Source organism: Rhinoraja longicauda, chromosome 32 (assembly GCF_053455715.1).
Source record: "Rhinoraja longicauda isolate Sanriku21f chromosome 32, sRhiLon1.1, whole genome shotgun sequence".
NCBI lineage: Eukaryota > Metazoa > Chordata > Chondrichthyes > Rajiformes > Arhynchobatidae > Rhinoraja > Rhinoraja longicauda.
The window spans coordinates 26,853,950-26,879,803 of NC_135984.1; the positions used below are offsets into that span (position 1 = coordinate 26,853,950).

At 46.5% G+C, this 25,854-nt stretch overlaps 1 protein-coding gene across 1 annotated transcript in view; it reads right to left on the minus strand.

Annotated features, from left to right (window-relative positions):
- Positions 1–25,854, minus strand: part of LOC144608649 (CMP-N-acetylneuraminate-beta-galactosamide-alpha-2,3-sialyltransferase 4-like) — a 124,000-nt gene that overhangs the window by 8,513 nt on the left and 89,633 nt on the right. The window contains exon 11 of the mRNA XM_078426627.1: positions 20,653–20,784. Coding sequence (XP_078282753.1) covers positions 20,653–20,784 — 132 coding nt within the window. The remainder of the gene's footprint in view (positions 1–20,652; positions 20,785–25,854) is intronic.

A 25,854-nucleotide genomic window follows, 5' to 3' on the forward strand; every position in this document is an offset into this window, starting at 1 on the left:
TAGTGTGCAGGTGATCACTGGTCGGCACGGACTCGGTGGGCCGAAGGGCACTGTATCCCTAAAACTAAAACTAAAACCATTCAGTTGCCTGCCAACAAACAGGGGAGAGGCTGTTTCAAAGCTCTGTATCTCCTGCCCGACAGGAGAGGGGAGAGGCTGTTTCAAAGCTCTGTATCTCCTGCCCGACAGGAGAGGGGAGAGGGAGGAATGACCAATGTGAGAACGGTTCTTGTTTATTTTGGCTGCGTTCTCGAGGTATTGTGAGGAGTAGGTGGAGCTGATGGTGGGAGGTTGGTGTGTGTAATGGGCTTGGCATTACGCCTCTGTAAATGTGACAACAATAAGAGCCCCATGACAAGTGAGGGCAAGGAGCAAACAGAGAAAGACTTTTGGCTTTGTTCAAATGGACTTTGAAAGGAAATGAAAAGGTACATGGACATATTTCGAGTTTGGGTGGGAAGTTCAGGTGAATAATTCCCACAATAGTAAACAGGCAAGGAAAATTGGAGGGAAGTTGCTTCCCAAATGTAATGGAATAACACTGAATTTATCAATAATTCGGTTTTATTTTACATAAATTGGGATATAGGAAATACTAGGAATCAGTGTATATTGTCCACTTCTCATTATGCAGGGTCAGGATCATTGTCATTGTAGATATAATAGAATGTAGAACAGTATGCAAAGGAACAGGCCCTTCAGCCCGAAGACAGACACAAAATGTTGGAGTAACTCAGCTGACAGGCAGCATCTCGGGAGAGAAGGAATGGGTGATGTTTCAGGTCGAGACCCTTCTTCAGGTTTAATCTTTGGTTTAAACCATCATCTGCAGTCCCTTCCTGAATGTGCCCTTCAGCCCACGATATGTATCTATACACCATAAATGGGTCGATTGTAATCATGTATTGTCTTTCCGCTGGCTGGTTAGCGCGCAACAAAAGCTTTTCACTGTTCCTCGGTACACGTGACACAGTAAACGGAACAGAAACTGAACTGAACTGATCTGTGCAGAACATGATACCAAATGAATCTGATTTATTCTGCCCTCACATGCTCCACGTCACTCTACTCCCCGTATCTATCTCAAAGCTTCTGAAAAAACATTGTTGAATCTGCTTCCACTGTCCCTTACTAAAAGTTCCCGGCACCTATCACTCTCCAAGTAAAACACTTGCCCACACATGTCCATAAAACATCCCCCTTCTGATCCTCTCGTTCTTGACATTTTCACACCAGGAAGAAAATTCTGACTGTCGACTCTACCTGCACCTCCCATAACTTAGTAAAGTCGATCAGGTCTCCCCTCAACTAACGATGCCCCAGAGAAAACATTGTTGTCCAAACTCGCTTTAGAGCCAACACCCTTCATCACTCTGGTCAACACCTCTCTTCTGAGCCCTCTGCAGAGTCTCCACATGTTCCCTGCAATGGAGCAACCAGAACTCCACACAATACTCCAAATGAGGCCTGAACAAAGTTTTATAAAGATGCAACAATACTCCTGTCTCAGTGCCCCAATCAAAGAAGACATGCACACTTTAGCTTTACCATCTTAGCAACTGAAGTCACTTCTTTCAGGAAGCGTTGGACTTTGAGTCATATGTAGGCTACACAACTTAAGGTTGGCAAGTATCTTTATGTGAAGGGTGTAACTGAAGCAATTGTGCTCCTATTACAATCCATCAACTTTAGGATCATAGAGACATAAAGCACACACATGTGTAGGAAGGAACTGCAGATGCTGGTTTAAACCGAAGATAGACCCAAAAAGCTGGAGTAACTCAACGGGTCAGGCAGCTTCTCTGGAGAAAAGGAATAGGTGACTTTTCAGGCAGAGACCCTTCATTAGGCTACGAGTCAGGTAGAGGGACAGTGGAGGCCAATTCTCTGAATGCATTCAAGAGAGAGCTAGATAGAGCTCTTAAGGATAACGGAGTCAGGGGGTATGGGGAGAAGGCAGGAACAGGGTACTGATTGAGAATTATCAGCCATGATCACATTGAATGGCGGTGCTGGCTCGAAGGGCCGAATGGCCTCCTCCTGCACCTATTGTCTATTGTCTATTGAGGTAAGCAATGGTACAGAACAACGTCAACACCTGATGAGTTAATACTTGCTCTAAATTGTAAGGAACTGCAGATACTGGTTTACAAAAAAAAAGACACAAAGTGGTGGAATAACTCAGCGGGTTACGCAGCATCTCTGGACCTTTCTTTAGCTTGATCGCTAGGTCCACCATGCCCACGCCAATCTTTTTCCTGATTTCCAACAATTTTGCCATTGTAGCTGGCGTTGTATGGAAATGTATCGCTTATTGTGGGTTCCAGACATACGCTGTAAAATAAAACTTCTCTGCCCTGACCCACGGTGTGGCACGGTGGTGCAGCGGTAGTGTTGCTGTCTTGTAGCGCCAAGTTTGATCCTGACTATAGGCGCCGTCTGCATGGAGTTTGTACGTTCTCCCTGTGACCACGTGGGTTTTCTCTGGGTGCTCCGATTTCCTCCCACACTCCAAAGACGTGCAGGTTTGTCGGTTAATGAGGTAAAAATCATTAATGAGCAATGAACGTGTGACATGAGAGAGCAATCGGGATTTTTGATTCAAGTTTAGCAATGATGTGAAATGGTTTGATGCAATTAAGTTTAATATTGTCAGTTAATCAGTGTTATTTAACGAAAAGGTAATGAGCAATTTACTAAATGACAATGGAACTTAGAATGGAGCAGCGTAAGAATAGTCCCTTCGGCAAATAGTGTTTAGTTTAGAGATACAGCTCGGAAATAGGTCCCTTCGGCTCACCGAATCCAAGCATTAACACTGCCCCACACACACGAAGGGAAATTTACATTTACACCTAGCCAATTAACCTACAAACCTGTACGCCTTTGGAGTGTGGGAGGAAACCGAAGATCCCGGAGAAAACCCACGCAGGTCACGGGGAGAACGTACAAACTCCGTACAGACAGCGCCCGTAGTTAGGCTTGAACCAGGGTCCCTGGTGCAGTAAGGCAGCAACTCTAAGGGGTGTTTGAGAACATTTGTCATGCCGGAATGGACTCTCTCTCTCTCGAGCTTCTACAGATTCCCTATTGACAATATTCTGACGGGATGCGATGCGTCTCTGTGTGGTATGGCACCTGCTCTGCCCCTGGATAGCTGAACCTGCAGAGAGTGGTGAACATGGCCCAGTCCATCACAGGATCCTCGCTTCCCTGCATCCAGCCCATCCACATAGAGCTTTGCGCATTGTCAAGGATGCCTGTAACCCTGGCCATTCCCTTCCTCTCTTCAACCCCTTCAGTTTTAGCCTTAGTTTTAAGGTGCTTTATACTTATATATTATAAAGAGTGCGGCAGCGGTAGAGTTGCTGCCTTACAACGCCAAAGACTCAGGTTCAATCCTGACCACGGATGCTGTCTGTACGGAGTTTGTACCTCGTGACCGCGTGGGTTTTCTCCCGGTGCTCTGGTTTCCTCCCACACTCCAAAGATGTGCAGGTTTGTAGGTTAATTGGCTTGGTATAATTGTAAATTGTCCCGAGTGTGTGTGTGGATAGTGTTAGTGTGCGGGGATCGCTGGTCGGCGTGGACTCAGTGGGTTCGAAGGGCCTGTTTCCGTGCAGTATCTCTAAACGGAACAAAACTAAACTAATATACAGCGTAGAAACAGGCCCTTCAGCCAACCTAGTCCATGCCGGCCAGTGATCACCCACACACTAGTTCTACCTCACACACTAGGGACAACTTACAGAAGACAATTAACTCACAAACCTGCACGTCTTTAGAACGTGGGAGAGAATCGGAGCACCTGGAGATAACCCACGTGGTCACATGGAGACCGTAAAAACTCCCAACAGACAGCACCCGTAGTCAGGATCGAACCCGGGTCTCTGGCGCTGTAGGGCAGCAACTCTATCGCTGCGCCACTGTGCTGGCCAGGAGATAAGTTACTGAAAGCCCAAACGTCCAGACTTCAAGAACAACCTCTTCCTAATTGTGATCCAATTTCTGAACCAAACATCTCTTCACATCTCTTCTGAATAGACAATAGACAATAGACAATAGGTGCAGGAGGAGGTCATTCGGCCCTTCGAGCCAGCACCACCATTCAATGTGATCATGGCTGATCATTCTCAATCAGTGCCCTGTTCCTGCCTTCTCCCCATACCCCCTGACTCTGCTATCCTTAAGAGCTCTATCTAGCTCTCTCTTGAATGCATTCAGAGAATTGGCCTCCATTGCCTTCTGAGGCAGAGAATTCCACAGATTCACAACTCTCTGACTGAAAAAGTTTTTCCTCATCTCCGTTCTAAATGGCCTACCCCTTATTCTTAAACTGTGGACCCTGGTTCTGGACTCCCCGAACATTGGGAACATGTTTCCGACACCGACCAAGGGCACCAACCCGAAATGGCACCTATTCCTTTTCTCCAGAGATGCTAATGTTACCTGACCTCCCCCGCTGAGTTACTCCAGCTCTTTGTGACTCTCTTCACACCTCTTCCCTGAGGTGCTACCAAGTACCCTTACTCTTAGCTCCATCTCATTCATTCATTCATTTTGTTGTTGCACTCTTTGTTCTTGTTTGCAAGGCTTCATGTGTTTGTTGTTGTACCTGCCGACCCCAAATATACAGAGTCAGGAGTGAGAGAAACAAGAGCTACACAGAACAAATGAACGAAAGACATGCTAAAGGACAAATCAAAGCCAGCCACGATGATCAGGGAAAGGTGGAGCCCACAATGCTCCATTGTTGGCTGTGGGGAAGGTGTAACTCGGCAGGTCGATGGTGAAACTAGTGCAACGACTAGAGATGGGGGAGGGGCAGAGAGAGAGGGGAAGTTATAGAAATCGATATTCATACTTCTAAGTATATGAGCAAGTGAAATACTGTTCCCCCAATTTGGACTGGTCCTGATAATGGAGGAGGCCCAGGATAGGTAGGTCAGTGTGGGAATAGGAAGGGCGGTTAAAGCGTTTGGAGACTTCCCCTTGGTCATGGGTGCTGCTTTGATTTGACCTTTTGCATATCTTTCATTCGTTTGTTCTACCTGTTCATACCTCTCGTTTCCCTCTCACCTGACTCAGTCTGAAGCAAGACTTTGCTGCAAGACTAGTTGCACACATATCCAAACAATTGATGTACTCTTAACCACCTCCTGAACTCCCGTCTGTTGGGTTTGTGTAAGTTGCTCTTCCCTGTGTCAACAGCTGTTCACACAGCATTCAGCTGTCTTGGCCCCTTTCCAGATGCCCTCAACATGACCCCAGCCCTCCATTTCACTCTCGGGTTTTAGCTAGCCTCTCCAAACTCACAAAACATCTTCTGGAGGACAAGGACCAGGGTGCAGGGAAGTATCGCATGGCAGGGTGGCAGAGTGGCATAGCGGGTAGAGCTGCTGCCTCACAGCGCCAGAGACCAGGCTTCAACCAGGCCTTGGGTGGGGGCTATTTGGAGTTTGCACGTTCTTCCTGTGATCCTGTGGGTTTTCTCCAGGTGCTCCAGTTTTCACAATATCTAGGAGCAAAATTAGACCATTCGGCCCATCAAGTCTACGCTGCCATTCAATCATGGCTGATTTATCTTTCCCTTGCAACCCCATTCTCCTGCCTTCGCCCCATAACCCCTGACACTCTTACTAATCAAGTTTTCTCCCACATCCCAAAGACGTGCGGGTTTGTAGGTTAATTTGCCGTCTGTAAATTCCCCCTGTGCTGTATCTCGAAACTAAACTAGTGTGAACAGGTGACCGATCGTCAGCATGGACTCAGTGGGCCGAAGGTGTAGGAAAGAACTGCAGATGCTGGTTTAAATCGACACAAAATGCCGGAGTAACTCAGCGGGACAGGCAGTATATCTGGAGAGAAGGAATGGGTGACATTTCAGTCGAGACCCTTCTTCAGACTGATGTCAGGGGGGTGGGAGGGGCAGAGGTGGAATGTAGTTGGAGACAGCGAGACTGGTGGCAGAACTGTGAAGGGGGAGGGGATGGAGACAGAGGGAAAGCAAGGGCTACTTGAAGTTAAAGAAGTCAATGTTCATACCGCTGGGGTGCAAGCCGCCCAAGTGAAATATGGGGTGCTGTTCCTCCAATTTGCGCTGGGCCTCACTCTGACAATGGAGGTGGCCCAGGACAGAAAGGTCAGTGTGGGAATGGGAGGGGGAGTTAAAGTGCTGAGCCACCGGGAGATCAGGCGGTATAAAGTGGACTGTAGGTCTGTAAGCACAGGCTCGGTGAGCGTTTCGCTGAACACCTCCGCTTAGGGCAGTGAGAGTGGGCACCAGAAGCTGGTATTATCAGGGGTGTGCATATTACAAGAGCACCCAGGAAAAGCCCTGGAGAAGGTGCAAATTACATCCAAACAATACCAGCGGTCAGATTGGAACCTGGGTCACCGACACTGTGAGTTAGCAACTTGATGAGTTAGACCATTCTGCCGCTGCACAGGGGCCTGGGTCATTTCTCAGTATCCCCAATGTCAGGTCACCACATGTAAATTAAAATAAATAAATTAACTTGCTGTGTTTACAGGCAGGGAAATTATTAAATACTCATTTTATCTAAAGTGTGATCAAACAAAAATGAAATGGAAAGAACACAAAGGCCATTAAGATAGATCTTATGAAGAGTACATACGTCATGAGGTCACGAGGTCATTAGGACATGAGGAACAGGAGTAGAATTAGGCCAAAGATAGCCACAAAATGCTGGAATAACTCAGCGGGACAGGCAGCATCTCTGCAGAGAAGGAACGGTGACGTTTCGGGTCGAGTCCCTTCTTCAGACTTAGTAAGAATTAGGCCATTCGACCCATCAAGTCTACTCCGCCATTCAATCTTGGCTGATCTATCTCTCCCTCCGAACCCCATTCTCCTGCCTTCTCCCCATAACCTCTGACACCTGTACTAATCAAGAATCTATTAGTATCTATCTCTGCCTTAAATTTCTCCACTGACTTGGCCTCCACAGCCTTCTGTGGCAACGAATTCCACAGATTCACCCTTTGACTAAAGAAATTTCTCCTCATCATCTTCCTAAAAGAACGTCCTTTAATTCTGAGGCTGTGACCTCTAGTCCTAGACTCTCCCACTAGTGGAACCATCCTCTCTACATCCACACTATCTCAGCCTTTCACTATTCTGTATTTTTCAATGAGGTCCCCCGTCATTATTCTAAACTCCATAGCTTTATTGTTCCATGTTCTAGGTTCTATTCAGATTCCACCATCCACGTACACAAGAACAGGCTGTTCAGCTCATAATGTCTGTGCCAACCATAATGCCAACACCCTCAGTTACCTACTTGTGGATTCCTCCATGGAGACCGGCATCTCCATATGCCAGTCTGGAAAGTCTTTTAAATGCCACTAACCTATCTGCATCAACCACCATTCCTGGCAGCGTGTTCCAGGCATTCACCCCCATCTCCTTTCAACTTTGCCATTCTCTTCTTCGTGAGATGATGAGAATGTGGGAAATAAGAAGAATAGCTGCCTTACAGCGCCGGAGACCTGGGGTCGATCCCGACTACGGGCGCTGTCTGTTCGGAGTTTGTACGTTCTCCCTATGACCTGCGTGGGTTTTCTCCGGGTGCTCCGGTTTCCTCCCAGACTCCAAGGACATGCAGATTTGTGAGTTAATTGGCGTCGATAAAATTGTAAATTGTCCAAAGTGTGCAGGATAGTGCCAGTGTTGGTCGGCACGGACTAGGTGGGCCGAAGGACCTGTTTCTGCTCTGTGTCCGTTAACTCTAGAACTCTGAAGAGCTCAGTAGTAATCCTTAATCCTGCAATATGATGCTCCTACATGGAATACACAAGAGGCAACATTTCCACACGGTTGCACCTGTATTATGCTCCCTCCCACAGCTGCTTTTTGTTTAGATTTTAAAAAGCTTCTTGCCACCTACTACATTCCATGTTGAGTTTTGTTTTAGCTTAGTTTAAAGCTGCAGTGTGGAATCAGGCCATTCGGCCCACCTTAAGACAGACATAAAATGCTGGAGTAACTCAGCGGGACAGGCAGCAGCCTGGATAGAAGGAAGTCAAGAGTCAAGAGGTTTTACTGTCAGAGGTCGCAGATAGATCAATGACATTGTTACGTGCAGCGGCACAACCCAATCGGTAAACATAGCGCACTGTAAACAATATAATAAACGAGGAACTAAAGACGCCCTCGATCCGAAACGTCAGCCAATACTTCTCTCCAGAGATGCTGCCTGAGTTACTCCAGCATTTTGTGCCTAACTTCGGTATAAAGCAGCATCTGCAGTTCCTTCCTACACATTCGGCCCACCTAGCCCGTGTCGACCACCTATCCATGTTACCTATCCTACCCACTCAAGGTCATTTACAGAAGCCAATTAACCTGAAAACCGGCACCTCTTTGGAATGTGGGAGTAAACCTGGGTGGCAGAGTGGGGCAGTGTTGGAACCATTGATGAAGACAGGCTCCCATGCACTTCACCATCTCAATACACAATACCATCACACTCTACTGCAATAAGCTATGCGAAAACTTAGCTTTGAAAAATGAAACCTAATTATTTGTTCTATTCTGGACTGCTAGTCATTAATATAATGATTTACTTCAGGTTCGAATTTCATCAAGTCAAAATCCAGATTGTTGTTTGGCACTTCATCCAAGGTTTATGGCTAAGAGCCAAGTGTGGGCAGGTTGGACTAGTGTTGATGGGGGATGGTGGTCGGCACGGGCAAGTGAATGTTGACTTCTCCCACTTCAGGTAGTCCCTGCTCCCCCTCTCTATCCCCTCCCTCTTCCCAGTTCTCCCACCATTCTTCCTGTCTCCGACTCCATCCTATCTTTGTCCTGCCCCCTCCACTGACATCAGTCTGAAGAAGGGTCTCAACCCGAAGCGTCACCCATTCCTTCTCTCCCAAGCTGCTGCCTGACCCGCTGAGTTACTCCAGCATTTTGTGTCCACATTTGACTTAAACCAGCATCAGCAGTTTGTTTTTTGCTAGGCAATTCAGGCTGCTGGGCATTGAGGATTGTGAAGCCCTATCCAGGGCAACAAGTTCCACCGACAAACTACCCCTTGGTAGGACGTACCGACAACATCCCCTCTATCCCACATAAAGCTATTTGTGAAAACTAACTTGGTAGATGTGTTTCATTGTGTAGGAAGGATCTGCAGATGCTGGTTTAAACCAAAGATAGACACAAAATGCTGGAGTAACTCAGCGGAACAGAGTTCTTAGACAGAAGAAATTGGGTAACATTTCGGGTCAAGACCCTCTTCAGAATGATAGTCTGTTCAGCGTGGAACAGGCCCTTCGGCCCACTGAGTCCGCGCCGACCAGCGATCACCCCGTACACTAGCACTATCCTGCACACTAGGGACTTTTTACAATCTTTATTGAAGCCAATTAACCTACAAACCTGTATGTCTTGGAAACCGGATCGTCACTGAGGATCTGTGAAGGGAATGGAATGGACAAGAATGATGGCTTGAATGAATCCAACATTGGAAGTGTGGAGTTCTTACCCTGAGAGACAGAGTTAGACAGAGCTAGACAGAGCGCAATATGAAGATGTTGAAGTGAGAGAGAAAATGAGTCTGAAGAAGGGTCTCGACCCGAAGCGTTACCCATTCCTACTCTCCAGAGATGTTGCCTGTCCCGCTGAGTTACTCCAGCTTTTTGTGTCTATTGTGACAGGGATTTCTGCGGCAACAAGCGGGATTCAAGGATGGAATGGAGGATGGATGGAAAGAATGGAGGGACTGTCATATGAGGAAATATTGGAAAGACTAGGCTTGTATTCACTGAAGTTTAGAAGGATGAGAGGGGATCTTACAGAGACGTGTAAAACCATAAAAGGACTGGACAAGCTAGATGCAGGAAAAATGTTCCCAATGTTGGGGGAGTCCAGAACCAGGGGCCACTGTCTAAGAATAAAGGGGAGGCCATTTAAAACTGAGGTGAGAAGAAACTTTTTCAACCAGTGTTGTGAATTTGTGGAATTCTCTGCCACAGAAAGCAGTGGAGGCCAATTCACTAGATGAAATTAAGATAGAGCTCGAGGGGCTAGTGGAATCAAGGGAAATGGGGAGAAGGCAGGCACGGGTTACTGATTGTGGATGATCAGCCATGATCACAATGAATGGCGGTGCTGGCTCGCAGGGCCTAATGGCTTCCTCCTGCACCTATTTTCTATGTTCTATGTTTATGTTTCTATGATGGTGTGCTGCCTCCCTGGTGCCAGGACGTCACGGACGTCACGGACAGATTGCAGAGCATCCTCAAGGGTGAAGGTGAGCAGCAGAAGTGGTAGTGCATGTTGGCACAAACGACGTCAGGAAGAAGAGGAAAGAGATTCTGCAGCGTGGCTTTAGAGAGGTCGGAAGAAGGCTGAAAGGCAGGACCTCCAGGGTGGATATCTCAGGTTTGCTTCCAGTTCCTCGTGCTGGTGAGGGCTGGAACAGGGAGATACAGGACCTGAATGTGTGGCTGAGGAGCTGGTGCAGGGGCAGGGATCCAGATTCTTGGGCCACTGGGATCTGTTTTGGGGTAAGGGGGAATTGTACAAAAGGGACGGATTGCACCTTAACAGGTGGGGGACCAGCATTCTGGCAGGCAGGTTTGCCACTGCTACACGGGTGGTTTTAAACTAAGGGGGAGATTGTGTCAAATGGGATGGACAAGGATGGAGTTACAGGGAAAGAGAGTATAGGAAAAGTTAAGAAACACCCCAGAATTAATGGGACAGAAAGTTCACGAAGGAATAGGAGAGAATGGCCAAGTTTAATAGAAATCGATGTGGAAGCTGTGATGAGCAAATGATTAAAAGTACTATATGTGAATGCGCGAAGTTTAAAAAGTAAAGTAGATGAGCTTGAGGCTCAGTTAGAGATTGGTAGATATGACATTGTGGGGATTACAGAGACGTGGCTGCAGGAGGATCAGGACCCCAAGAAAGAGAGTTTGTAGAGTGCCTCCGAGATGGATTCTTAGAGCAGCTTGTACTGGAGCCTACCAGAGATAAGGCAATTCTGGATATAGTGTTGTCCAATAAAATAATGAACACTTCCCGAGAATTGGTTGGAAAACCGCCAATTCACTTTATCTCCCCGTGCCACTCCCAGTCAATACCGAGAAAACGCAGGTTTACCTCAGGCCAGGAAAATGTCAAACTCTAATTACCCATTATCTATCTCAGGCTGGAATTCTAAACGTTTCCAAGAACTGCAAACACATGAGTGTACCAACACATTTGAGTGACATTTGAGACTGCAGAGGATGTGTAAAATTCTTAGATTGTTGGACAGCATAAACGCACTGTGAAAGAGCACACTCCTATTTTACAAGAGTACATTTTTATATTCTTTGTAAAATTGCCAATATTACCCTGTTGTACAAGAAGGGAGCAAAGCAGAACAGTGGGACCTGTAGTCTGACTTCAGTGCTTGATAGGATTTCAGAGACCATCATAAAGGATGTGGTTAGACACAAAAAGCTGGAGTAATTCTGCAGGACAGGCAGCATCTCTGGAGAGAAGGAATGGGTGACGTTTCGTGTCGAGATCCTTCTTCCCATAAAGCATGAGTTCATGATGAAATAGGCCAAAGTCCACATGGTTTTGAGAAGGGGAGATTTGCCTGATGAATCTGCTGGAATTCTTTGAGGAAGTAAATAGTGGGACAGACAAAGGAGAGTCAGTGGATGTTGTTTACCTAGATTTTCAAAAACCTTTGATAAGGTGCCACAAGTGTGGCTGCTAAGGACGATGAGAGCCCATGATATCAAAGGGCTGATTCTTTTTTAGACATACAGCACGGAAACAGGCCCTTCGGCCCACCGATTCCGCACCGACCAGCGATCCCTGCACCTGAACACTATCCTGCATTTTGGTAATAGGAATAACGGCGTAGACTATTTTCTAAAGGGGAAGGAATCCAGAAATCAGAGTGACTTGGGAGTGTTGGATTCCCAAAAGGTTCATCTGCAAGTCGAATTGGTAGTAAAGAAGGCAAACGTGATGCTAACATTTATTTTGAGAGGGAGGGCTTGTATAAAAAAAACAGGGATATAATACTGAGGCTCTATAAGGCTCTGGTCAGGCCACATTTGGAATATTGTGAGCAATTTTGGGCATCGATATGAAGTATGTGCTGGCCCTGGAGAGGGTCCAGAGTAGGTTTACAAGAATGATCCCAGGAATGAGTAGGTTAACCTATGATGAGCGTTTGTCGGCACTGGGCCTGTACTCGCTGGAGTTTAGAAGAATGAGGGGAGGACCTCATTGAAAAGTACAGAATAGTGAAATGCCTGGATAGAGTGGATGTGGAGAGGATGTTTCCACTAGTGGGAGAGCCTAGGACTAGAGGTCACAGCCTCAGAATTAAGGGAGGTTCCTTTCAGAAGGAGATGAGGAGGAATTTCTTTAGTCAGAAGGTGGTGAATCTGTGGAATTATTTGCCACAGAAGGCTGTGGAGGCCAAGTCAATGGATATTTTTAAGGTAGATAGATTCTTGGTTAGTACGGGTGTCAGAGGTTATGGGGAAAAGGCAGGAGAATGGGGTTAGGAGGAAGAGATAGGTCAGCCATGATTGAATGGCAGAGTAGATTTGATGGGCTGAATGGCCTAATTCTGCTCCTATCACTTATGACCTTATGACCTTTTGACCTTTGGCATGAGATTCCAAAAGGTCTTAGAATCCTACAAATCTTCCTTTCTCTCTGCAAATCTGGTTCATACTTCAATATCCTGCAACACAACATGCCATACCTGAAAAGCATTTCATTTGTGGAGATCTGTGGAGTTCAGAAGTGGAAGGTGGAAGTGGAAGTGGAAACATGTCACTTCAGTACCAAGCGTGGAAGTGCTGGAGTAACTCAGCGGGTCAGGCAGCGTCTCCGGACGACATGGATAGGCGATGTTTCAGGTCATGTAAGTCTGGCGAGGGTTCCCAATCAAAAACATTGCCTACCCATGTCCTTGCTGCCTGCAGTTGGCAGGTATAAGACTTTGGTGAGACCACATTTAGAGTATTGTGTTCAGTTTTGGTCATCGTGTTATAGGAGAGATGTTGTCAAGCTTGAAAGGGCTCTGAAAAGATTTACCAGGATGTTGCCAGGACTTGGGGGAGTGAGCTATAAGGAGAGGATCAGGAGGCCAGGACTTTAATCCTTGGAGCGCAGAAGGATGAGAGGTGATCTTATAGAGGTGTACAAAATCATGAGAATAGATCAGGTAAATGCCGTTTGCCCAGAGTAGGGATATCAAGAACTAGAGGTGATAGGTTTAAGGTGAGGGGGGAAAGATAAATAGAAATCTGAGTGGTGACATTTTCACACAAAGAGTGGTGGGTGTATGGAACGAGCTGCAGGAGGAGGTAGTTGAGGCAGGCACTATTGCAATGTTTAAGAAACATTTTGACAGGTACATGGATAGGACAGGTTTAGAGGGATATGGGCCAAATGCAGGCAGGTGGGACTAGTGTAGATGGGACATGTTGGTCGGTGTGGGCAAATAGGGCCAAAGGGCCTGTTTCCACGCTGTATCACTCTATGACTCTATGACCCGCTGAGTTATTCCAGCACTTGGGGTAATGCGCAAGATTCCAGCATCTGCAGCTGCTTGTATCTGCACTGTGGAAGCAGCTCTCGATAGCAACGTCCTCGACCCAACCATCTTCAGTCTGAAGAAGGGTCTCGACCCGAAACGTCACCCATTCCTTCTCTCCAGAGATGCTGCCTGACCCGTTGAGTTACTCCGGCATTTTGTGTCTACCTTCAGCTGCTTCGTGAATGACCTGTCTCCCATCGTGTCATGAATCGCTGGCAGGGTTGTAGATCCAGGTCCATTCATGGCCCTTCAAGGGATGCACATCATTCAAGCTTGGGGCGATGGATGCAAGGTCATGACAGATTTCAAAACAACCATTGCAGAAAAGACTCCAAGGACAGGTTTTTCACCTTAGAGTCATAGTTATACATAGTGGAAACAGACCCTTCTGCCCTACCTGTCCAAGCCGACCAATATGCCCCATATCACTGTCAACCTGTCCTATCCATGCACCTGTCTAATTGTTTCATACACGTTGGGATAGTCGCAGCCTCAACTACCTCCTCTGGCAGCTCGTTCATTACACCTACCACCCTTTGTGTGAAAACTTTACCCCTCAGATGCCTATTAAATCTTTTCCCCTTCACCTTAAACCTTTGTCCTCTGGTCCTCGATTCACCTACTCTGGGCAAGAGACTCTGTGCGTCTACCCGATCTGTGCACCAAGGAATAGAGTCCCAGCCTACTCAACCTCTCCCTATAACTCAGGCCCTTGAGTCCCAGCAATATCCTTGTAAATCTTCTCTGTACCCTTTCCAGCTTGACAACATCTCTCCTATAACATGGTGCCCAGAACTGAACACAATACTCTAAATGTGGCCTCACCAACTTCTTATGTAACTGCAACATGACCTCACAATTTCTACACTCAATACTCTGACTGATGAAGGCCAATGTGTCAAAAGCCTTTTTGACCACCTGACCAGCCAGCGACTCGCCCTTCAAGGAACCTTGCACCTGCACTCCTAGATCCCTCTGCTCTACAACATTCCCCAGAGCCCTACCTTTCACTGTGTGAGTCCTGCCCATGTTAGACTTTCCAAAATGCAACAGCTCATATTTCTCTGTGAATAAACATTTCCAGGTTGTCACTCACTAGGGTGGACGATGACTTATGCCCACTGAGAATGCTCATCAATTACAGCCAACCACTGGATAAACCGGTCTACCACGAGAGACAAAGGATGAGTAAGATGAGTGGGAAAATAACTGCAGCTGCTGGTTCAAATCGAAGGTATCACAAAATGCAAGAGGTAAACAAAGACCCCTTTGTGTTTCATGGTAACAGGTCTAGCGTCTCAATTACATTAAAGTTACATCAAAATTATGGCTGATCAATATTTCCCTCTCAACACCATTCTCCTGCCTTCTCCCTGTAACCCCTGACACCCTTGCTAATCATAGAAACATAGAAATCAAGAACCCATCAATCTCTACAAGACAGAAGGAAGCAGAGTAAACGTGCCTGGAAGTGCGAAGTTCCTTGTCCAACCATGTACCGCTGTGTTTACGATTGATTTACTACCAGCAATTAGGAGGGTGGTGAATCTGTGGAATTCATTGCCACAGGTGGATTTGGAGGCCAAGTTGGGAATGGGAAGAAGAGACACAGTGGGAGGTCTGGCTGGCCATGGCAGGAAGAGCTGAGGTGTTCAGCAAAGTGGTCATCTAGTCTGCGGTTAGTTTAGTATAATTTAGTTTAATTTAGTGTTAGTTTAGTTTAGTGTTAGTTTAGTGTTAGTTTAGTGTTAGTTTAGTGTTAGTTTAGTGTTAGTTGAGTTTTAGATTAGTTTAGTGTTAGTTTAGTTTAGTGTTAGTTTAGCTTGGAGATACAGTGTGGAAACAGGCCCTTGGGCCCACCGAGTGCGCACCGACCAGCAATCCCCGCACATTAACATTATCCTACACACACTAGGAACAATGGTAAACAAGCAAATTACCCTGCAAACCTTTCGAGTGTGGGAGGAAATTGAAGATCTCAGAGAAAACCCATGCAGGTCATGGGGCGAACGTACAAACTCCATATAGACAAGCACCCATAGTCAGGGTGGAACCTGGGTCTCTGGCGCTGTAAGGCAGTAGTTCTACCGCTGCACCACCGTGCCACCCTAAGTGTTTGGCTATTAGTCATCCTTGCGGCACCACTGACTAGAAACGTAGTTAGCCAACCACACAAATAATGTGGCCACAAGAACAAAGTCAGAGATTGTAACCCCAAAGGGAATCACTTCCTGACTCCACAAAAACATTTTTTCTCTTCCTTCTTGGCCAATCCCTCAGGGTCAGCGGCTTGCTTCCACTCCAGTGTTGAGGGTCCCGAGGCAGGTGTAGGAATGTGAACTCTTCCACGTAAAGACAGAATTCATCACCAGACCAAAAAGTCTTTCCACCATCTGTAGGGCATGGCTTTGCAGCGTATGGAACCATGTCCACACATGTGGAGTGTGACGGAACCCTGTCCACACATCTGGAATTTGGTGGAATCCTGTCCATACATCTGGAGTGAGATGGAAGCATCTTTACACATCTGCAGTATGATCAAACATTTTTATGCATCTGGAGTGAGAAAGAACCCTGCCCACACATCTGGAGTGAGATGGAACCCTGTCCACACATCTGGAGTGAGATGGAACCCTGTCCACACATCTGGAATTTGGTGGAATCCTGTCCACACATCAGGAGTGAGATGGAATCCTGCTCACACATCTGGAGTGAGATGGAACCTTGTCCACACATCTGGAGTGAGATGGAACCCTGTCCACACATCTGGACTTTGATGGAATACTTGTGTCGGGAGTGGGAGAGTGAAGTAAGATAGAAGTAGTGTGAACGGGTAATCGATGATCGGCCTGGATTCAGTGGACTGAAGGGCCTGTTTCCACGCTGTATCTCTAAATTAAATTAAACTAAATTGAGATTGCATCTTTCCTGTCTCTTTCATGTTCTCCCAGGGTGCTGAATCTCGTGAATTTAGTCATTAATGCATGTAGGATGCGTGGTACAATTTGCACTGCAAGTACGTCAATGAAGGATCCATCTGTCCGTAGACACACGCAAATGCAGATGCCGGTTTACAAAAAAAGGCGCAGAGTGCTGGAGTAGCTCAGTGGGTCAGGCAGCCTCTCCGGGGAACATGGATATGCAATAGGGATCCCTTAAACAATAATACGCTCAATACAGAACGGTCTGAAGAAGGGTCCCACCCCAAAACATCGCTTATCCAAGGTCTCCAAGGCATATGAGCAGAATTAGACCAATCGGCCCATTGAGTCTGCTCCGTCATTCGATCGTGGCTGATCTATTTTTCCCTCTAGGCCCCATTTTCCTGTAGGTTCACGAGATTGATCCCTGGGATGGCGGGACCGTCATATGAGGAGAGATTGAAAAGACTAGGCTTGTATTCACTGGAGTTTAGAAGGATGAGAGGGGATCTTATAGAAACATATAAAATTATGAAAGGACTGGACAAGCTCGATGCAGGAAAAATGTTCCCAATGTTGGGCGAGTCCAGAACCAGGGGCCACAGTCTTAAGAATAAAGGGGAGGCCATTTAAAACTGAGGTGAGAAGGAACTTTTTCACCCAGAGAGTTGTGAACTTGTGGAATTCTCTGCCACAGAGGGCAGTGGAAGCCAAATCACTGGATGGATTTAAGAGAGAGTTAGATAGAGCTCTAGGGGCTAGTGGAATCAAGGGATATGGGGAGAAGGCAGGCAAGGGTTATTGATTGTGGACGATCAGCCATGATCACAATGAATGGCGGTGCTGGCTCGAAAGGGCCGAATGGCCTCCTCCTGCACCTATTTTCTATGTTTCTATTGCCCCCCCCCATATAAAACAAACCAAGGAACACTAAAACATACTTTAACACATACTTAAAATAATTTTTAAAAACAGTAGGACAGACAGATTGTTGGCAAGACAGTGCTGGTGGCAGTATGAGAAACTCAATCGAACCGTCTGAAAGACAAGGGCGTCAATAATGAATCTATTTCACACAATAACCTTCACTGTCCTCTCCGCTCTCAATTGCATGCCTTTCAGATGTTACAATTCCAGCGCCAATCTATAAAAAAGTCATCACAACTGTGACTTAACTTGAATGACGCAATACTGTTTTTCTCAAATTGTAAATTATATTGCTCTGAATGATAATGATGACTGAGAATAAAAGAGGAAACGCAGTATTATTTAAATAAAAAAACGTTGCAGAAGCTCTGACTGGGAGGGTCTTTCACATTTCGAAGACTGATTGATTCTTAAAGAATATGCTTGAAACATTTTATATTGTCAGAAAGATAAAACTAAACTGAACAAAAATAGACCAAACTAAATGTGCTGCCTGGCCCGCTGAGATACTACTACACTTTGTGTTCTGTTCAAGACTCCAGCATCAGCCACCTCTTGTGCCTATGTTCCTCTCACCTGCAGCAGTGCCTCAAGGCTCTCAATTCCTTCCATACATATCATATCATCATATATCATATATATACAGCTGGAAACAGGCCTTTTCGGCCCACCAAGTCCGTGCCGCCCAGCGATCCCCGTACATTAACACTATCCTACACCCACTAGGGACAATTTTTATTTATTTATTTATTTATTTATTTATTTATTTATTTATTTTTTTACATTTACCCAGCCAATGTACGTCTTTGGAGTGTGGGAGGAAACCGAAGATCTCGGAGAAAACCCACGCAGGTCACGGGGAGAACGTACAAACTCCTTACAGTGCAGCACCCGTAGTCAGGATCAAACCTGAGTCTCCGGCGCTGCATTAGCACGTTCCTGCCTCCTGTGTGTGTTGCTTTCGGAGATTGATTTTTTTGAGCAGGTATTTAGTCATCTTCGTTATGTCTCATGGCTGAACCTTGAGTTTTATTCAGAAAATAGTGCAGCCGGGATGATAAAACGTTGAGAGACACTAGACAATAGACAATAGACAATAGACAATAGGTGCAGGAGGAGGCCATTCGGCCTTTCGAGCCAGCACCGCCATTCAATGTGATCATGGCTGATCATTCTCAATCAGTACCCCGTTCCTGCCTTCTCCCCATACCCCCTGACTCCGCTATCCTTAAGAGCTCTATCCAGCTCTCTCTTGAATGCATTCAGAGAATTGGCCTCCACTGCCTTCTGAGGCAGAGAATTCCACAGATTCACAGCTCTCTGACTGAAAAAGTTTTTTCTCATCTCAGTTCTAAATGGCCTACCCCTTATTCTTAAACTGTGGCCCCTTGTTCTGGACTCCCCCATCATTGGGAACATGTTTCCTGCCTCTAACGTGTCCAACCCCTTAATAATCTTATACGTTTCGATAATATCCCCTCTCATCCTTCTAAATTACAGTGTACACAAGCCTCGTCACTCCAGTCTTTCAACATACGACAGTCCCGCCATTCCGGGAATTAACCTAGTAAACCTACGCTGCACGCCCTCAATACCAAGAATATCCTTCCTCAAATTTGGAGACCAAAACTGCACACAGTACTCCAGGTGCGGTCTCACTAGGGCCCTGTCAAGCTGAGAGGCAAGCTGGTCAGCACGTGACTATCACTTGATCAATGCAATCTGCTCCACTTTCCTTCCCGTATTTTCCCAGCTTCCTCTTGGAGGTTTGTGTCCATCCAACCTCAGCAATTCCAGGTGCAAATCTCGGCTTGTGGACGTCTCTCCCATGCGGACCTTTAACACGGCGTACTGCATTTAGGAATTAATGCCCACTCGGAACTGCAGATGCTTAATTACAAAAACATCACAAGGTGCCGGAGTTACTCAACGGGTCAGCCAGCACCTGTGGAGGGAACAGGCAGGCAACCTTTCAGGTCGGGGTCCTTCTTCAGACTGATTGTTGTAGGGGAGGGGGAGGGGAAAGCTGGTAAAGAGGTGGAGGCGGGACAAAGACTGGTGGGCGATACAGGTGAGGGGGTCTGATCAGCAGATGGGTGGACAATGGCTAGAGGCAAACAGGAGACAAAAGGGGGTCAGATAAGGAGAGAAGGGGGTGGGCGTGAAAGGTAAAGCCAAAGGCAGGGTGATGTGTGGGAAGGGGATGGAGGGGGGGGAAGGGACAGGGGGGGAAGGGGAGGGGGGTGGGGGGGTAGGGAACAGAGGGTCGGGACAGTGGGCAAAATGGGTGTGTGACAGGTTGGGACACAGGAAAGAGCGGGGGGGGAGAAGGGTGGGGGGGGGGGGAATGGTGTTGCCGACAATTAGACAATTTTAATGCACATTGCACTCAAATAACTTTTGAGTTCTTGTGGCACAGCAGGAGAGTTGGTCAAGTTGCTGCCAGAGACCCAGGTTCAATCCTGACTACGGGTGCTGTCTGTAGGGGGTATGTACGTTCTCCTTGTGACCCAGGTGGGTTTTTTCCGGGTGCTCCGGTTTCCACCCACACTCCAATAATGTACAGGTTTGTAGGCTAATTGACTTGGTTAAAATTGTAAATTGTCCCCAGAGTGTGTCGGATTGTGTTAGTGTGCGGGGATCGCTGGTCGGTGCGGAGTCACTGTGCCGAAGGGCCCATTTCTGCGTTGTATCTCTAAACTAAACTAAACTAAATTGCAGCCTGTGGAAGCCTCTCTTACTCACGCTGCCTCGGCAAGGCCAGCAGCATTATTAGGGACTAGTCACACCCTGGCCACTCCCTCCTCCCCTCGGGCAAAAGGTGCAGAAGTGTTAAAATGCACAGCTCCAGAGACAGTATTTTCCAGCTGTTATCAGGCAACTGAATCATCCTACCGCAACCAGAGAGCAGTGCTGAACTACTACCTACCTCATTGGTGACCCTCAGACTATCTTTGCACAGACCTTACTGGCTTTATCTTGCACTAAAAGTCATTCCTTTTACCTGTATCTGTACACTGTAAATGGTTTGATTGTAATCATGTGTTGTCTTTCCGCTGATGGGATAGCACGCAGCAAAAGCTTTTCACTGTACCTCAGTACACGTGACAATAAACAAAACTAAACACTTCCCCATCGACCAATAGTTTAGGGTCTGGATTCCCAACAGCCTTAACGACAACTGTTACAGTTAGAACTGAAAGACGCCTCACCTTCTCGAAGGAGTTTGGTTGGTGCAGTAATGTTGCCACAGCTTGCTGTAGGTAAAAGGGGCTGAGCAGCCGAACCTTGGAAGGATCCAACTTGTTTATCGAAGCTGGAATTTGCCAGAATCCATTCACTACCTGGCGGGCACAATCAATACAAATTGAGAAGGAATTATCATCCACGTGACTACATGATGAAAAGGGAGTTTACTAATTAGTTTAGACATACACCATGGAAACAGGCCCTTCGACCCACCGAGTCCACGCCAGCCATTGATCATCTGCTCAGGTTCACACTAGTTCCATGTTCTCCCACTTTCTCATCAATGCCCTACATGTTAGGGGGAGCTTTTTAAATTATTTACAGAGGCCAATTACCCTACGAATCTGAACATCTTTGGGAGGTGAGAGGATACCAGAGTACCCAGAATAACCCCACATTTTAGTTTTAATTTTAGGGATACAGAATGGAAAGAGGCTCTTCTGCCTACCATGTCCATGCCGACCATCGATCACCCTAGTTCTATGTTTTCCCAGCTCCGTATCCTACGCACTAGGGGGCAATTTAACGAAGCCAATTAACCTACACGTCTTTGGAATGTGGTAGGAAACCAGAGCTCCCGGAGAAAACCCAACCTGTCACAGGGAGAACGTGCAAACTCCACACAGTCAGCACCCAAGGTCAGGAGCTAACCTGAGTCTCTCGCGCTGTGAGGCAGCAGCTCTACCCGCTGCACCAGTGTGCCATTCTGATGTGTTGTTTCAAATGTGCCTGGACTGAAACACCTATGTACACATGGTGCCAAAGTGCACATCCCTATATGGGTGGCACGGTAGCGCAGCGGTAGAGTTGCTGTCTTACAGCGCCTACAGCAGCAGAAACCAGGGTCCGATCCCCACTACGGGTGCTGTCTGTACGGAGTTTGTACGTTCTCCCCGTGACCGCGTGGGTTTTCTCCGAGATCTTCGGTTTCCTCCCACACTCCAAAGACGTACAGGCTTGTGGGTTAATTTGCTTGGTATAAATCTTTTTTTTAAATTGTCCCTAGTGTGCATAGGATAGTATTAATGTGTGGGGATCGCAGACTCCATGGGCCGAAGGGCTTGTTTCCGCGCGGTATCTCTACACTAAACTAAAAATAAACTGGAGCTCTCAGAGTACCAAATCAGGCATCCCAGAATTATCCGACTAAGCAGTTTGCTTTCTCTCCGATATGGCTGAATCAACATATGATCATGGACCTTAGATTGTCTTGGTTATAACATAGTTACTGGTTCACTACCACCTCCAGCTGCCTACGCTGCAATCATCCACTCCATTCCCATTCCAACTCGTCTCACTTTGGCCACCTAGAGTGGGCCGGTGAAGACCAACTAGCGACCATCTTATTTTCCATTGCAGGAAGGATGTCAACACTTTGGAAAAGGCACAGAAGAGGTTTACCCAAATGTTGCCCAGATTAGAAGATATCAGTCTAGGACTAGAGGTCACAGCCTCAGAATTAAAGGACATTCTTTTAGGAAGGAGATGAGGAAGAATTTGTCAGAGGGCGGTGAATCTGTGGGATTCTTTGCCATAGAAGGTTTTGGAGGCCAAGTCAGTGGATATGTTTAAGGCAAAGATAGATAGATTAGTATGGGTGTCAGAGGTTATGGGGAGAAGGCAGGAGAATGGGGTGAGGAGATAGATCAGCCATGATTGAATGGCGGAATAGACTTGATGGCCTAATTCTACTCCTATCACATGATCTCATGATCTTATGACCTTATGAGTTGTAAGGAGAGGTTGGACAAACTTGGATTGTTTTGGCGGAAGCGTCTGGGAGGCTGAGGGAAGATCTGGTTGAAGTATATAACATTATGACAGGCATCGATACTGTAGACAGTGAGAAACCTTTTTCCCAGGCTGAAAATGGCAAAGGCCAAAGAGCATAGCTTTAAAGTGAGAGAGGCAAAGTTGTGCGGGATGGTTTTGACACAGAGGATGGTGGATGACTGGAATCTGTTGCAGGGGGTTGGTGGTGGGGGCAGATATTTAAGAGGCTTTTTGGTAGGCATACGGACAGAGTTTGGAGGGATATGGATCACGTGCAGACTGAGGAGTTAGTTTAACGGCATCATGTTGGGCACCGACATTGTGGGCTGAAGGGCCTGTTCTTGTGCTGTACTCTTCTATGTCAAATGCAAGTGCAGGAAAGTGGCATTGAGGTCAAAGTTCAGCAGGAAAATGAAACGGCAGCAGACGCACAGGTGAACAATTTATTCTCTTGCCTCTGTTTCTTACGGTTCCACTGGGTAGAACTGTCCAGTTCTGATGACAGGTCAACGACCTGTGATATTAACTCAGGTTTTCTCTCACCACTGACTGCTTCCAAGATGGCGCCCAACCCAGGCAACTATCTGCGTGCTGGCCACAGAAGCAGATCTACAATCACATATTACAATCGGTCCACACTCTTCAAGCTCTACTCCTGCACCAACATTTCTGACTTTTATCATGTTTCTACACATTGTAAATGTATCGATTGTAATCATGTATTGTCTTTCCACTGACTGGATAGCACGCAACAAAGCTTGTCACTGCACCTCGGTACACGTGACAATAATATACTAAACTGTAAGACAGACACCACTTTACCTGTTGGGAATTTTTAGTTTTCCCTTTACTCCACATTTCCGACAACTGCTGTGTTTTATTTCCCATAATTTCAGCAATACTTCTGACTGTTTATTTCCACCTCCTCCAGCAGACTATCTGACAAGTCTTCTCCACCCTGCCTCCATCTGCACCATCACACAATCTATCATTCGGTCTCTCTTCCCCTCTCAACCAAAACTGGCCATTTCCTTTGTGTAAGAAGGAACTTCAGATCGACGGTATTTATTTCACAAAATGCTGGAGTAACTCAGCGGGTCAGGCAGCATCTAGAAGAGGAGGAATGGGTGACGTTTCGGGTCGAGACCCTTCTTCAGACTGAAAGTCACGGAAAAAGGGCATGATTTTCAGTCTGAAGAAGGATCTCAACCTGAAATGTCACCCATTCCTTCTCTCCAGGGGCCATTGCCTTTGTTCTCCCCTCCTCCCCTCCTCATTGCAACTATTTTACTTCTAGAATTTTTCGGTGTCGAGAAATAGAATTAGCTTGGAGGCAGTTGAGAAATAGCAAAGATAAGGAAACATTGGTGAAAGCTGTGGATAGAACCACAAACAGTAATGGTGATGTAGAGGAAAGTGCATCTCAGGAACCTAGAGCACCAAGTCAAGAGGTCGACCGGTTTAACGCCAACATGCATCGTTGGGGGTTGCGTCCATCAGCAGCCTGCGTGTGTGGAGCAGACCAGCAAACAGCGCAGCATGGCATTTTCGACTGCACTGTCCTCCGCCCCCCCTGGTGGAGGGGTAGACCTCACGGCCCTCGACAACAGCACATTGCACTGGCCACAGCGCCTGGAGGGCGTTACATAACTTCTGCTGCCTCAAACGCAAGAAAAAGAACTTCAGTCATATATATATTTGAGAGAGAGAGAGAGAGAGAGAGAGAGAGAGAGAGAGAGAGAGAGAGAGAGAGAGAGAGAGAAAGAGAGAGAGAGAGAGAGAGAGAGAGATACATGCACTGAACTTTTTAATGTTTCATTATATTGTATTCATTATATATATATTTATATATCTGTGTGTATATATATGTATATATACGTATATTCGTACATACATGCATACATACATACACGTAAAACAAACAAACAGACATTAATAGTGCAAAAAGGCAAACTAATGCCCCCAAGTCTATATGTGTAAGAAGGAACTGTAGCTGCTAGTTTACACTGCAGATAGACACTAAATGCTGGGGTAACTCAGTGGGACAGGCAGCATCTCTGGTGAGAAGGAATCCGTGACGTTTCAGGTCTGAAGAAAGTTCTCGTTCCAAAACGTCACTGGTTCCTTCTCCCACTTTTTAAGAAAGGAGGGAGAGAGAAAATGGGTAATTATAGACCAGTTAGTCTGACATCAGTGGTGGGGAAGATGCTGGAGTCAATTATAAAAGATGAAATTGCTGAGCATTTGGATAGCAGTAACAGGATCATTCCGAGTCAGCCTGGATTTACGAAGGGGAAATCATGCTTGACAAATCTACTGGAATTTTTTGAGGATGTAACTAGGAAAATTGACAGGGGAGAGTCAGTGGATGTGGTGTACCTCGACTTTCAGAAAGCCTTCGACAAGGTCCCACATAGGAGATTAGTGGGCAAAATTAGGGCACATGGTATTGGGGGTAGGGTACTGACATGGATAGAAAATTGGTTGACAGACAGAAAGCAAAGAGTGGGGATAAATGGGTCCCTTTCGGAATGGCAGGCAGTGACCAGTGGGGTACCGCAAGGTTCGGTGCTGGGACCCTAGCTATTTACGATATACATTAATGACTTAGACGAAGGGATTAAAAGTACCATTAGCAAATTTGCAGATGATACTAAGCTGGGGGGTAGTGTGAATTGTGAGGAAGATGCAATAAGGCTGCAGGGTGACTTGGACAGGTTGTGTGAGTGGGCGGATACATGGCAGATGCAGTTTAATGTAGATAAGTGTGAGGTTATTCACTTTGGAAGTAAGAATAGAAAGGCAGATTATTATCTGAATGGTGTCAAGTTAGGAGGAGGGAGAGTTCAACGAGATCTGGGTGTCCTAGTGCATCAGTCAATGAAAGGAAGCATGCAGGTACAGCAGGCAGTGAAGAAAGCCAATGGAATGTTGGCCTTCATAACAAGGGGAGTTGAGTATAGGAGCAAAGAGGTCCTTCTACAGTTGTACCGGGCCCTGGTGAGACCGCACCTGGAGTACTGTGTGCAGTTTTGGTCTCCAAATTTGAGGAAGGATATTCTTGCTATGGAGGGCGTGCAGAGTAGGTTCACTAGGTTAATTCCCGGAATGGCGGGACTGTCGTATGTTGAAAGGCTGGAGCGATTGGGCTTGTATACACTGGAATTTAGAAGGATGAGGGGGGATCTTATTGAAACATATAAGATAATTAGGGGATTGGACACATTAGAGGCAGGAAACATGTTCCCAATGTTGGGGGAGTCCAGAACAAGGGGCCACAGTTTAAGAATAAGGGGTAGGCCATTTAGAACTGAGATGAGGAAGAACTTTTTCAGTCAGAGAGTGGTGAAGGTGTGGAATTCTCTGCCTCAGAAGGCAGTGGAGGCCAGTTC